Source organism: Sebastes fasciatus, chromosome 7, assembly GCF_043250625.1.
Source record: "Sebastes fasciatus isolate fSebFas1 chromosome 7, fSebFas1.pri, whole genome shotgun sequence".
Classification (NCBI taxonomy): Eukaryota; Metazoa; Chordata; class Actinopteri; order Perciformes; family Sebastidae; genus Sebastes; species Sebastes fasciatus.
Genome location: NC_133801.1, coordinates 9,882,425 through 9,895,308, shown reverse-complemented (window position 1 = coordinate 9,895,308; position 12,884 = coordinate 9,882,425). Strand labels below are relative to the sequence as shown.

General features: G+C 39.7%; 1 protein-coding gene across 2 annotated transcripts; it reads left to right on the top strand.

Annotated features, from left to right (window-relative positions):
* The first annotated feature begins 5,550 nt into the window (after positions 1-5,550).
* Positions 5,551-10,788, top strand: ccnp (cyclin P). Of its 2 annotated transcripts, none has more exons than XM_074641461.1 (9): positions 5,551-5,765; positions 7,263-7,391; positions 7,962-8,037; positions 8,274-8,443; positions 8,645-8,743; positions 9,074-9,229; positions 9,648-9,806; positions 9,887-10,065; positions 10,242-10,788. In XM_074641461.1, the coding sequence occupies exons 1-9, from the start codon at positions 5,712-5,714 to the stop codon at positions 10,408-10,410; spliced, it is 1,191 nt and encodes a 396-aa protein (XP_074497562.1). In that variant the 5' UTR covers positions 5,551-5,711; the 3' UTR covers positions 10,411-10,788. The 2 variants fall into 2 exon arrangements, with proteins under 2 accessions (XP_074497562.1, XP_074497561.1); XM_074641460.1 differs by having other exon boundaries at positions 5,552-5,765; positions 8,271-8,443.
* The last annotated feature ends 2,096 nt before the right edge of the window (positions 10,789-12,884 follow it).

The window sequence follows — 12,884 nt, the reverse complement described above, 5'->3', positions numbered from 1 at the left end:
TTCTTTTTGTTCTTCATTTCACAGGGTTTCCATCGGATGAATGCTTTTTTAGCTAAGATCGTAACTATCAGTAATTTGATTTTAAATGAGACGTTAATTGAGGCTCACGTCCCCGAGGCTGAATACACTGTTCATAATGTGCATAACTCAGCATATATAAGGAAAGTATTATTAAAGGTACAGTGTGTAGGATTTTGGGGGATCTATTTGCAGAAATAGAATATAATATTCATAACTATGTTTTCATTAGTGTATAATCACCTGAAACTAAGAATTGTGGTGTTTTCGTTAGCTTAGAATGAGTCCTTCATATCTACACAGGGAGCGGGTCCTCTTCACGGAGTCTGCTATGTTTCTACAGTAGCCCAGAACGGACAAACCAAACACTGGCTGTAGAGAGAGCCTATCATGTTTTTTACGTTACCTGAAGACCACCGTAGTTCTGCGACACGCTTGTGAAACTGCGGTAACGTGAGCAGCAGAGTGCAAAACTGTGGTACCGCCAGCCGCTGTCTGACTTCCTTTGCTGCTAAAGTAGTGTTATTATGGTAAGGACGGCCTCTGAGCGAGGCAAACGGCGTTACCACGGGTTTGCTATCAGCGGCTCACGTTACCGCAGTCTTGGAAAGGGAGGAGTGGGCGGAGGAGTACTCAGTTGGTTGCAATCTGCAACCACATCACAGTATTCCGCCAAATCCTTCACACTGTACCTTTAAGGGAAATCATTCTTTTTAGAGAGAAAATAGTCCCTAAGACTACATTTTGCAGAACACATTTTAAAGTCCCTTTTTTTTTTTAAAAAAAAGCCTATTTTCCAGACAGTGCTTGAACAAATTAAATAAAACCCTTTGATTTATCCTGCAGGGTTGAGAATAATAAAATTATTCTGCAGAGTGCTTATTCAACAGCGACATTTAAAGGTTTTGCAAAAACCTCTAACAGCATTCTCTGGGATCACCCCTCATGTCACACATTTCTTTGTTTTTATTATGTTTGTGTAAGTGACAGTGAGATGTTTGAGTGAAAGTGGTGACGATGACACAGAAAAGCAGCAGGGTTTTGACTCATCGTTGGGCAGCAGGTGGCCCCACTTCCTGCAGATGATAATGGGAATCGAATGGCTTTGATTTACAGTTCACAACTCCAGCACCTCTTCTCACTGGCTCAGGCACAGCCATCATACTCTAGCCTAGCGTCCTGCTTTGGAAAACGGCAGGATCGGATATCAGAACCACTGCACTGATGGACTCCACTGTGGATTTGCCTTCATTGCTATCATGGCCATCAGGGGGTGCTGCTGAACTTTTTTAATATTGGTTGTGAAGCCATACTCTGAACCTCGCTGCTGGCCACGCTTTAAGCAATGCTTCACAGCTGAACATGCAAGTTAATACCCCTGACCTCTCCTGTAGGCAAACACAGGCACAACAAGTGCCTCCTCACTATTGTGTAAATACCAAAAAAAAAGCTTGATGGTGAATGCAGCATTCGTAGAGGGGGAGGCCTGCAGCTTTGTAGTATTTGATTTGCAGCTTTACTATTTGCTTCTCTGTGTATTTGAATGTGATCAACAGTCACGAATGTCACACCTGATGCTGGTGTAACAAGATTCTTTCGTTTGCTTGTTGCTGTTAGTTGAGGCTCAGAGGGCAAAATGAAAAAAGCAATCTTTAAGGGGAGGACGTTGTCCTGGTAGACAGTTTCAGCCCCCCTTTGCAAGACTTTACAATGTAACGGGTGATACCTGCTACAATATGGTAGCTTATAACATTTGCAACTATAATGTGCCAGTAAACATTTTTACTGAATAAAGCTGTGTTTGTCTTTTCTTTTGCTATTTTTACTGTGTACAGCCTCATGCAATCCACTGCAACAGCTCTGCAATCTTTTGTAAAGCTTAGTGTTAATGTATCATGACCAGGGTCTTCGGTACTAGGGCTGCAACTAACGATTATTTTCCAGTCAGTTATTTTTCCTGATTAATCGATTAGCTGCTTGGACTACAAAATATCAGAAAATGGTGAAATCAGTGTTCCCCAAAGCCCAAGATGACGTTCTCAAATGTCTTGTTTTCTCCACAACTAAAAGATATTCAGTTTACTGTCACAGAGGAGTAAAGAAACCAGAAAATATTCACATTTAAGAAGCTGAAAATCAGAGAATATCGATTATCAAAATAGTAGGTGAAAGTTGACAACTATTGATTAATCGTGGCCCGGATGTTGTGTCATGACTTCAAGAAATTAGAGGGTTGTTTATATTTTAGATTTGTTTTATATTTATGGTTTTAACATTGTGACTAATATTACATTAGTTTTACATAATGAGCTTCTTTAAAGCCTGGTTCTGATATTTTTTGAGTATAAATCCTTAAATCGGGACAGTTTTTGGGCCAGAAATACACATTAAAATAACAAGATTATTTATTTCTCCACAGGAATTAAATTTCCGTCATTGTTGGGAAGTTTATTTTAGTAGATAAGTTAATGTAGAAAATGTGTGGGGGGGAATAATAGACTTTTTTGGTGGATGGACATAATGTTTTTTGATATGGGTGGGGTTGTTCTGTTGACCTCAACCTGCAGGGTACAGCCCTGATTTCATAGTCGGAGAGCTGTTGTTTTAGATTTGATTTCAGGCCGTAGTATGTAGCGTTTAATTGGATTCCATAATGTAGAAAAATCTTTAACCTGTTTCCCTCAAATCAGCACCCCCAAAAACTGAATGTTAGTTTATAATATTGCAGCGATAATAATGGATTGCATTTGACTGTACATGCATGAATTTCCATCAATTAAAGTCATACATAGCCTGCCACAGAAAAGTAAGTGTGAAGTTTTTGTATGAGATGTGACAAAATGTTTCCTGTACAAATCTTGAACGTCAAGTAAACAAAATATTGCTGTATTGTGCATGGCGAGCTGTTTCACACTGACCCATAGCCTATCCTTTCCATTGCCATTCTGTTGCTAAAGGCAACAGCTTTGGTCCAAGTCTACTTCCTGTCAGCTACTGCATTGACCAACACAGTAGCAAAGAACGTATATTGCCAAGAAGTGAAAGTCAGTTGTTCACTCCATTGCAACATCAGCGGCAGCGTCCAACAGCACAGCTACGCTTCCGCCATTTTGGACTGTAAAGAAGCTACCGGACGCCAGTAAAACGTTCGCCTAATGGTATGTGTCCACAAGGACGTTTTTTACCGCGAGGGATCGCCTCGTTTTCCAGCATTGGACGCTTGTTGGGCTGTCACTAGACACAAGGCATCGGCGCCTGATTGAACGAACGCTTTCCTTCGTTGGCTGCTGCTCCCAGCTTTCAAACCGGAAACAACATGGTGGAAACGTTTGGAAACTCGCTTCATATCTTGTATCACGAAAATAGTTCAGCGGAATGTGTTTCTGGAAACATTTAATGGGAGAAATAAGAAGTGCATTTGCCGAATCCGTCTTTATTTTGGATCGACCACGCGTAGTTTAAAAGTTTCTCGGGAGTTTCCAGAGGTGGCAAGTTGCGTCAGTTGCGTCGTGATTTGCATAAAGTAGCCTAGACCTCAACTTTATGCAAATGAGGAGCGGGCGATGTGACGGTCCAGGTACGTGTCCACAGACTCCGTCCTATCCATGCTTTTCATTCATTGACTATGTAAGCAGCCATGCAATGCATTCTGGTAGGTGGCTACTTTATGCAAATCACGGGCGTCCGGAGCGACTCGCCGCCTCTGGAAACTCTCGAGAAACTTTTAAACTAAGCGTTGTCGATCCAAAATAAAGACAGAATGAGCAACTACATGGCTTATTTCTCGCATAAAATGTTTTCAGAAACACTTTTCGGTGAACTATTTTCATGAAATAAGAGAAGAAAGTTTCCAAACGAGCCGCCATGTGGTTTCCGGTTTGAAAGCTGGGAGCAGAGCAGCCCACGAAGGAAAGCATTCGTCCAATCAGGTGCCTAGTGCCCTTAATTGTGTCTAGTGGCAGCCCACCAAGCGTCCAATGCTGGGAAGCGAGGTGATCCCTCTGCGATAAAAAAAACGCCCCTGTGGACACGTAACATAAGAAGTATCGTATGAAAGTAAAACAATATTTTTTCTATTCTATTGTCATATTCTACTGAAATGGCCTGTGTTGACCAATATAATATTATAAATATCATAAGCGTTTGCAGTCCAAAATGGTGGCAGCGTCTGTTGTAAAAAAAAAAACACCGTAGTTTCGTCTCTTTGCTTCTGTACTCAAGAAGAGAGTGAGTCCGCAATATTGATGTGTCGGTCGCGAAAAAAAAAGAGCCGGCTCCCGACCGAGGGCCGTTTTTATTTATTTATTTATTTTTTAAATTAATTCAAGGCAGAATGATAGGATGATCTTCTCCGCGCCACGGGCACTCCACGCACTGGCTGTGACTGAATGTTGTGTTAATGACGTCCGTGCGACCAATCCCGTGATGACAGACAAGGATCATACCATCAAGCAGCGAGCGCTGACGGTCTACAGGTACAGAGGAGGAGGGAGAGGAGGAGAGAAAGAGAGAGGAGCGCGGTTCGCGAATAGCAGACAAGATGAGTGACAGTCGGAAACGAAGCAGCATGTAAAATGACGGTATTCTGGAAATTATAAGATTTAGTATAATTATATTTAATAATTTAAGTGATATATGTGCACACATACTAATCATTGGTCAAAACAGCGCTAAATTTGGCTGAACTATAAAAGGCAGAAGTGTTAAAACGAAGAGCCGTTTGGGAGCCGAAAGAGCCGGCTCCTCTTGGAGAGCTGAGCCAAATGATCTGGCTCACTAAAAAGAGCCGGAATTCCCATCACTAGTCCGCAAAACTGTGTGAACTCTCGCGAGAGAGATGAGGAAAGGGTGCCGGGCAGCAAGTATCGCGAGAGTTATGCTAGTACATTTATTTTTTTTATTGAACAAATTCAAATTTACCAACAACATGGCTCATAGATCATTGCATTAGAGTAAAAGTACAAGGTGCAGACAGAACAAGAACAAATAAAATATGTAAAATTATACATGAAAATAATAATAAATTAAATTAAGGGCTAGGGTTGTACCTGTAATTCATATCCTTCTATTATAATAAGAAGTTTCAATGCATTTTTGTTTTTCATGACTTTAAGGGCTTTTATGTAAGAAAGAAACTCTGAATGAAACACATCAAACCTAGGTTTCACTCTCATATACTTGGATTTGTGCAAATAAAATTTTCCAAGAATGAGAATGTTATTCACCAGAAAGTCATCTTTGTTATTGTCAATGACAAGACCATAAACCATGTCCTTTTGAGAGAAGTCTCCCAGATGAGCCAATTTTGGGGAAAGGGGCCATTGAATGTTTATGTTGACAAATTAAAAAAAAAAGTTTTTTTTTTTTTTAACGTTTGGTCATTTCAACCTAAATCAGCCTATTCTATGTAAAAAAAATAGATAGATAAATCAAATTGTCGGTCACATTGGAGCAAAACGCGGTTTATTTTTCAAACGGTGGACCGGAAGTTGTCATCCTAACCCGTCTACCTTGACACCAGGTGTGTCGCCTCCCCAATCAGTGTGGCCCCCACCTGTCTGTCTTTATTAGCGGCTGTCCGCCGGGCAGCACGGCTGCTCTCTCTCTCTCTCTCTGCTCCAGGCCTCCGCCGACCACCGTGGATAAGTAGCTGCAGCGGCCCGGCTCAGGAACTCTGTCTTCGGCTGTGAAACATGGCCAGGACCGGTTTCTGCGACTCCAAGCCTCTGCTGGACTTACACAAGAAGGTGAGCATCCTCTCAGTGAGTGGCACCCAGGGAAATAAAAAACAAAATCTAGTGTTGTTCCATTTTTAAGTGCTTAAAATGAGAAGAGGTTATTCTTATTTTGTACTCTTTTAAGTTTAAATAAAAATATTATATATTATAATATATAAAATATTCCTCATTTATTTTCTAATTAATTGATGGCAGATAGGCCTAGACCAGGGGTCAGCAACCTGCAGCTCTAAAGCCACATGCGGCTTTTTAGCTCCTCTCCAGTGGCTCCCTTTGGACTTGTAAAAATGGAAATGAAGAACTGTTTTTTGTTTACATTTTAAATTTTATTTATCATTGTTGTAGGTCTAATGTACGATGGAGTATTAGGGCCACATTGAGGAAAAAAATAAATCTGGGATTTCAAGGATAAAGTCATAATATTACGAGAATAAAGTCATGATATTACGAGAATAAAGTCATATTACGAGAATAAAGTCATATTACGAGAATAAAGTCATAATATTATGAGAATAAAGTCAGAATATTACGAGAATAAGGTCATAATATTATAGAGTAGTAATTTTACGTGTTTATCTTTTTATCTCGTAAAGTTATGACTTTAGTCTCGTAATGTTACAACTTTTTTCTCATATCATGACTTTATTCTGTAAATCTCAGATTTTTTTTCCCTCAATGTGGCCCTAATACTCCGTAGTACATTTGCTCTTTGGCCCTCACTACATAAGACTTATATACTATATACTTAGACTATTAACTGTGTTACCTTCATCACAATGCTGAAATGTTTTGCGGCTCCAGACTGACTATTCTTCATGTAACATCCACACCTATAAGCCTATAAGCCTAGTTTTTTTTTTAACAACAATAACATTGTAAGTGGTGAAATTGCTGGACATGGGATTGCACATTTAGCTTTCAATGTTTCCTACATTAATTAAGATGATTTTAGACCTTTTTAACAGACTTTTTTATGTCCAACATTTCGGACATTAGGAAATAAAGATTTGCCTGAGACAACTTGGCACTACGAGTACTATGTCTGCCATTTCTTTTATGAGTTTGATATATGCATTTTCTTTTTGGGGTTTGATTAGGACACATCCTGAGGATTTCAGATTGGTACTGGGTGTGATTGGCTTCATATTGCAATATATTCCAGAAGTCTGAAATGCAAAAAAAAAAAAGACCCACATTGGGCTGATTCACCCTACTTTTGTTTTTAATTACATTAGCTATTGTTTCTCAAACTCTACACACTGGTCTGCTACCTGCTTTTCAGGAAAGTAACTGCATTCACCTGCCATGATCCCAGTTGTCAGTGAGCTGCTGATTAGATCACAGATGAGTGGAGATGGACCTCAAGTGAACCACATTCATTTTGTGTCATTACTGTCCACTGATAACTGATGTTCATACAGAGAATGACCTGCAGTCACTATCAAAGATATCAGACTTTTTTTATGATCACATCAGTATCAGTAAGACTTTGTGTTGTCCCTGCAGGCGGATGAGAGGCGAGCCCCATTAAGAACCTGGTCTACTAACACCTGTGGGCCTATAGATCGCTGGCAGCCTGTGGAAGTAGACGAGTCCACGATGGTCCCTGTCAAAGTGGAGCCAGAACGCAGATGGGTATGCCTTCTTTCCTGCTTGTCATCTTCATCCAGCACATACTACAGTGTCTCTGTCATTTTAGCTCTAGTTTTAACTACTATTTGGTTTAGAGCATTAAGAGTATTAACCCATTTGTGCCCGAAGACTATATTTAGTATTATCAGGAAAAATGCCACAACATTTGTTCTGATTGGTTGTAAGTCTTGAAATTTGGTAAATCACATGAAAAATCACACTTTTATTAAAGGGACTGTATGGATGTTTTGTTACACTTATAAACGTTTTTCAATAGTTTTTTATTGCTAATGTGTGAACAGGTTGTAATCTAGCCTAAAAAACGAAGCCTTCCACAACTTTCTGGGTATCCTCTATCAGTCTGGGACGTTTTTTCCGCAAAAATCCAACAGATGTGACATCATGCGCGCTTACGAGTGCTTTTACTCTCTTCAGCTCCACCCAGAGAACACTTCTACCAAAGGAAATTAGGTTTCATTAGTGGGCACAAATAGGTTAAGTCATTTTTTTCCTGTCATGATCATAACAATCCCACTTTAAAGTGCATGTGTCTAAGGCGTTGTCTCTTTGCAGGAAAGGAGGTTATCAACGCAAACAAGCGAAGGCATCATCATGGGGTTTCATGAAGACAGTTTAACACACTCAGCTGGTAATCAATACCAAAGGCTTTCAAACGTATTTTCAACCCAAATAAATGCTCTTGATATAAATCAGAATTACAGTACAGGATTGTTTTCATTGTGTAAAATGAAATACAAGCAGTCATTTTGCATGATGAAAAGTGGGATTCAGTGCTCAGATGGTGGCAGATGGTTACTTTATCATGTTGTAAAAGACAAATGATTTACTTGCATGTTGTGTCCTCCTTTCCGTCCTGTATAGCAGATGGGTGTGTGGAGGAGCCGGTGCTTCTGTACCCTCACGGGCTGCAGGGTCTACACAGCCTTCAGGCACTGGTGCCCAGCCTGCTGCGCCTTGAGGTGGAGGCAGCGCTGAAGAAACTGGACCTCATATGGGACCGGGAGTACGCCTGGGACATGTTCCTGGATATGATGGTGAGACATCATGAGCAGAGATCACTAAACAGCTTCATGTGTTTATGTAATGTTCTCTAAGGAAGGAACGTTATCCCTAAAATGTGCTGTATGCAGTCCTCCCCACATATAATTGAGGGGCAGATTGGCACAAGTACTTATTGTGTTGCATCTCTTTAAATATTCAGTGTGTGCCTCCTGTTTTCTGTTTTCACCCTGCAGAGAACTCAAACACAAAACTCTTTTCCCAACGCCGACCTGCCCCGGCATTTTACTGACGCCACTCGTGCTGTCCTGGTGGACTGGCTCATTCAAGTACATGTAAGTCTCTCTGTAGAGGGAGGGTTTCTTCTTCCTTAAAGCAAAGTTGGTCTAAGTGTTCAGTCAGGAAAAAAAAATTAAAGTCTGTTAACTTGAGAATGAGGCAACATTAAAAGAATTAGATTGAAAAAGTGCATTTCCTAAAATGCCACTTTATTTATGAGATTTAGATGAGATTGATACCACTCATCTGTACAGTAAATATTAAACTACAGCTGGTTATCTTAACTAAACAGCACCTCTAAAGCTCAATAGTTAACATTTTACCAACCAAGTAAAATTGTGGTTTTGTTGGTTTCAATCTTGATTGCCCGTTTTATTTCCTACCAGGAGATGATGCATTTTCAGGAAGAGACCCTCTATCTGGCCATGCACCTCCTCAACCGCTCCCTGCGTCAGATCAAGGTGACCACAGTCAACCTGCAGCTCCTCGGCATGGTTTGCCTCTTCCTGGCTGCAAAGAAGGAAGAGTGTCTACTCCCTGAGGTAAGATGGCTCAGCCCTCCCTCCCCAAATAAAAAAGCTACAGTATAGTTAAAGGGTTAGATTGGGTGTTTTAAAGTGGGGTTGTATGAGGTACTTATCCATAGTCAGTGTATTACCTACAGTAGATGCCCCCAGTTTGGAGAAACCAGAATATCTAAATTATCCTGGATTGGTTGTTTACTCTTAGTAGAGCAAAACTTATGGATTCAATTTTATTTATTCTTAGCTAGTTATAGACTTAAAGCACTAAAACTTGTGACTGGCAAGTTTGTAGCTTTAATGCCCAGAGAAATTCATAATTGGGATATGAATCAAACTTTTTTAACCTTGAATGAGTGTAGCAATCAGTGACAACCAAACATCTTGTCCCTTCTCTAACAAAAGACACATTTTTTCTTTTTTGTGCTTCTTCTCCCAGGTGTCTGGACTCTGCTACTTGATGGACCACACCTACACGAAGCATCAGCTGCTGCGAATGGAGCGCAAAGTCCTCTTGGGGCTCAACTTCGATCTGTCCTACTGTCCCCCTCTGCATTTCCTCCTCCTCCTCGCCTCCATTGCTCACTGCAGTGCTAAGGTAAATGTGCATTATGTCAAGTCTCTTTCTGTCAAGTGAGGTTATTGTGTGGAGATCTGAAGTGTCGTCTGTGCCACCAGGCTGTGTGGATGGCTCGCTATCTGCTGGAGCTGTCTCTCCTGGAGGGCCAGTGTGTGGTGTTTCTGCCCTTGCAGCTGGCGGGAGCGGCCCTCTGCGTGTCACGCCAAATCCTGCAGGAGCCCCCAACACCAGAAGGGGAGGCTGCATGGTGTTTGGCCTCCAGCGTCCATGTTGGCAGGTGTGAAGATGCACTCCCCTCATCCACAGTGCACTTTTGAGCGCCTTTACCCCTGGCATCATCGGCACTAGTTACTGAGCTCTGGCTTTTTTGTGGTCCTAACTTCCAGGTGTTTTGTATTAGTCAGCATGCATCCTACCTGTCAGTTTTAAATCTGTATGCTTTGTGTTTTTCAGTGAGACTGCCCTACTGAGGATCATGCAGATTCTGGCCAGTGCTGCAGCCAAGGCCCACACCCGAGAGACTTGCGCCACTTTTATTAAATTCTCCTCCCCAGAGACCATGCAGGTCAGCAGGCACCCGGGTCTAAAGAACGCCGCTGGTCTGCTGGGTGTATGCACTTGACAATTCTGACCCCCAGAAATGTAATTATATGCCGAAGCCTCAAGGTAGAGATGCTAGACCAGTATCACCTGAGGATTCCTGTGCGGTCCAAGCCTCTGACCAAGGCTGTATATTCTTTGCTGTGGATCCTGAGGAGTTGCCATAGAAATGGGTGAGGAAGAAGTGTGGAAAATATTGATGTCAAACATGGTTTGACAAAGGAATGATTTAGCCAACCCAGTAGCACACCTGTTTTATGATCTTATCTAGCAGCTGATATAGAAAATATTTGAATTGTATTGATGTGTCCTTGTCTTGTCATTTTGTGAAGAGGATGTGGGCTGTCTATCAAGTTATTTTGAAAAGTTTTAATGTAAAAATAAAGTGTCTGCTGCCATGTTTTGAGTTTCAGCTGTTTATTTTGCACAATTTCTACAGTTCTACATGACGGCAGAGCCATTCCCACTCACATGTGCAATCAAGCTGACACAGCTGACGGGCTCAAAGGAGTCACTGTAGAGAATGTTGGACAGCTGGTACAGCAGCTATATATCAAGATTGTTTCTTTTCAATAAATGTGAAGAAACAAATGCTCATTTTGCACACCGTGAATATTATAAAACTGCATATTTTCTGTACAGAATTAGTTTTGTCCTACATCTATTCCATAAAAGATGAGCTCTCCCCATTTGCAATTGTGTATGCAGGCTCATTTCAGCAAGCAGTTTGTTGGCACAGGCTAAATGTGTGCAAATCTGTGGTCACTGGTCAGCTGCTGTTTGGAATAAAACCCAGCAACATGACTGGAAACTGCAATTCAAGCTACTTTGATTTTTGCTGAAGCCATCTTTCTCTTTTTAACTTGATCCCACATGTGATCTTTACCAAATATGAAGTCTTTTTTTTTTTTTAATATACTTTATTTAGAAAGTTCAATACAGTAGTTACATAAACATGTTCAGAAAAATTCAGTGAATATATTCATAGTATTAAAATAACATAATTTTTACAACAACAAAAAAATGTAAGTAAAGGAAAAGATGAATAAAAACAAAACAATCGGGGTCTGTTAAACAATTGGAATAAATTTGAACTGTCTAATCAACTTTTGAGTTTCAAGTTTTCAATCATACTCAAATATTTTTTTTAAATCGGTATCTTTAAAAGTATAAAAGATAAGCATTGTAGTCCTTATCATTTTATGAATATATTTTACTAAGATATTAATCAAATTATGTAAATTGCATCTGCTGAAAAACTGGGATTGTTAAAAGTGAGTAAAATCTCAATCTTTGTAATATAAAGTCTTGTTTTTATAATACTTTATTGAACACAAGCACATTAACAGAGGTACAAACAGATACATAGACAATTGAATACAAAATAATAATTACATATACATTTCATAATGCCAGAGTTTGTTATACACATATTATAGTCATTTAATGACTTAAAGGTCTTAATGCTATTCTTTCTTTTTATCATTTATTTTCTTAATTTTATTTCAATTTTGAATGTTGAAGTTGTTTTCTCTAATATACTTAATTAGTTTGTCTATAAACTCAACTACTTAAAAAATGGTTTATAAACTATTGTAATTATGAACTGTAAATTGCATATATGAAATCAACCTCGAAAAAAGGGAAACAAATAAAGTATAAAAAAAACTAAATTCCAAAATTATTAGTTTCAGTATTTCCCTTCACTTGTTATAGACTTTTTCAACTTCCAAAAAAAAAAGGTCTTAATGGCTTCTTTGTTCTTAACGTTGGGTAAGATACAGCTGCAGCTGATTCAGAACGCTGCTGCTACAGTCCTCACTAAGACCAAGAAAGTGGATCACATCAGTCCAGTTCTGAAGTCTCTACACTGGCTGCCTCTCTCAGAGAATTGATTTCAAAATACTGCTGCTGGTTTACAAAGCACTAAATGGTTTAGGGCCAAAATACATTTCTGATCTTCTGTTATGTTATGAACCATCCAGACCTCTCAGGTCATCTGGATCAGGTCTGCTTAGTGTCCCCAGAGTCAGAACTAAACATGCAGAAGCAGCATTCAGTTTTTATGCACCAAATATCTGGAACAAGCTCCCAGAAACCTGCAGGACCAACTCCAACTCTCACTTCTTTTAAAACAAAGCTTAAAACTTTCCTGTTTGCGGGTGCCTTTTATTCTGACACTGCACTATAACTTCTACTCTTTTGAGTTTTATGCAATTTTAGCTTCTATCCTAGCTTTTATTTTTAGCTTGTTTTTATTTTCTAATCTTTAATGTTTTAATGTTTTTATGTTTTTATAACTGTTTTAATTATTTCTTAATGTTCTTTTGCATTTTGTCACAATGTTCTTGAATGTTTCTGTAAAGCACTTTGAATTGCCCTGTTGTTGAAATGTGCTATACAAATAAAGCTGCCTTGCCTTGCCTAAGATGGTGCTATATTGTTTGAATTTATTAATAAAGTGTAGGAAAGTTAGCTTGGTTCCTGACCGAGTAT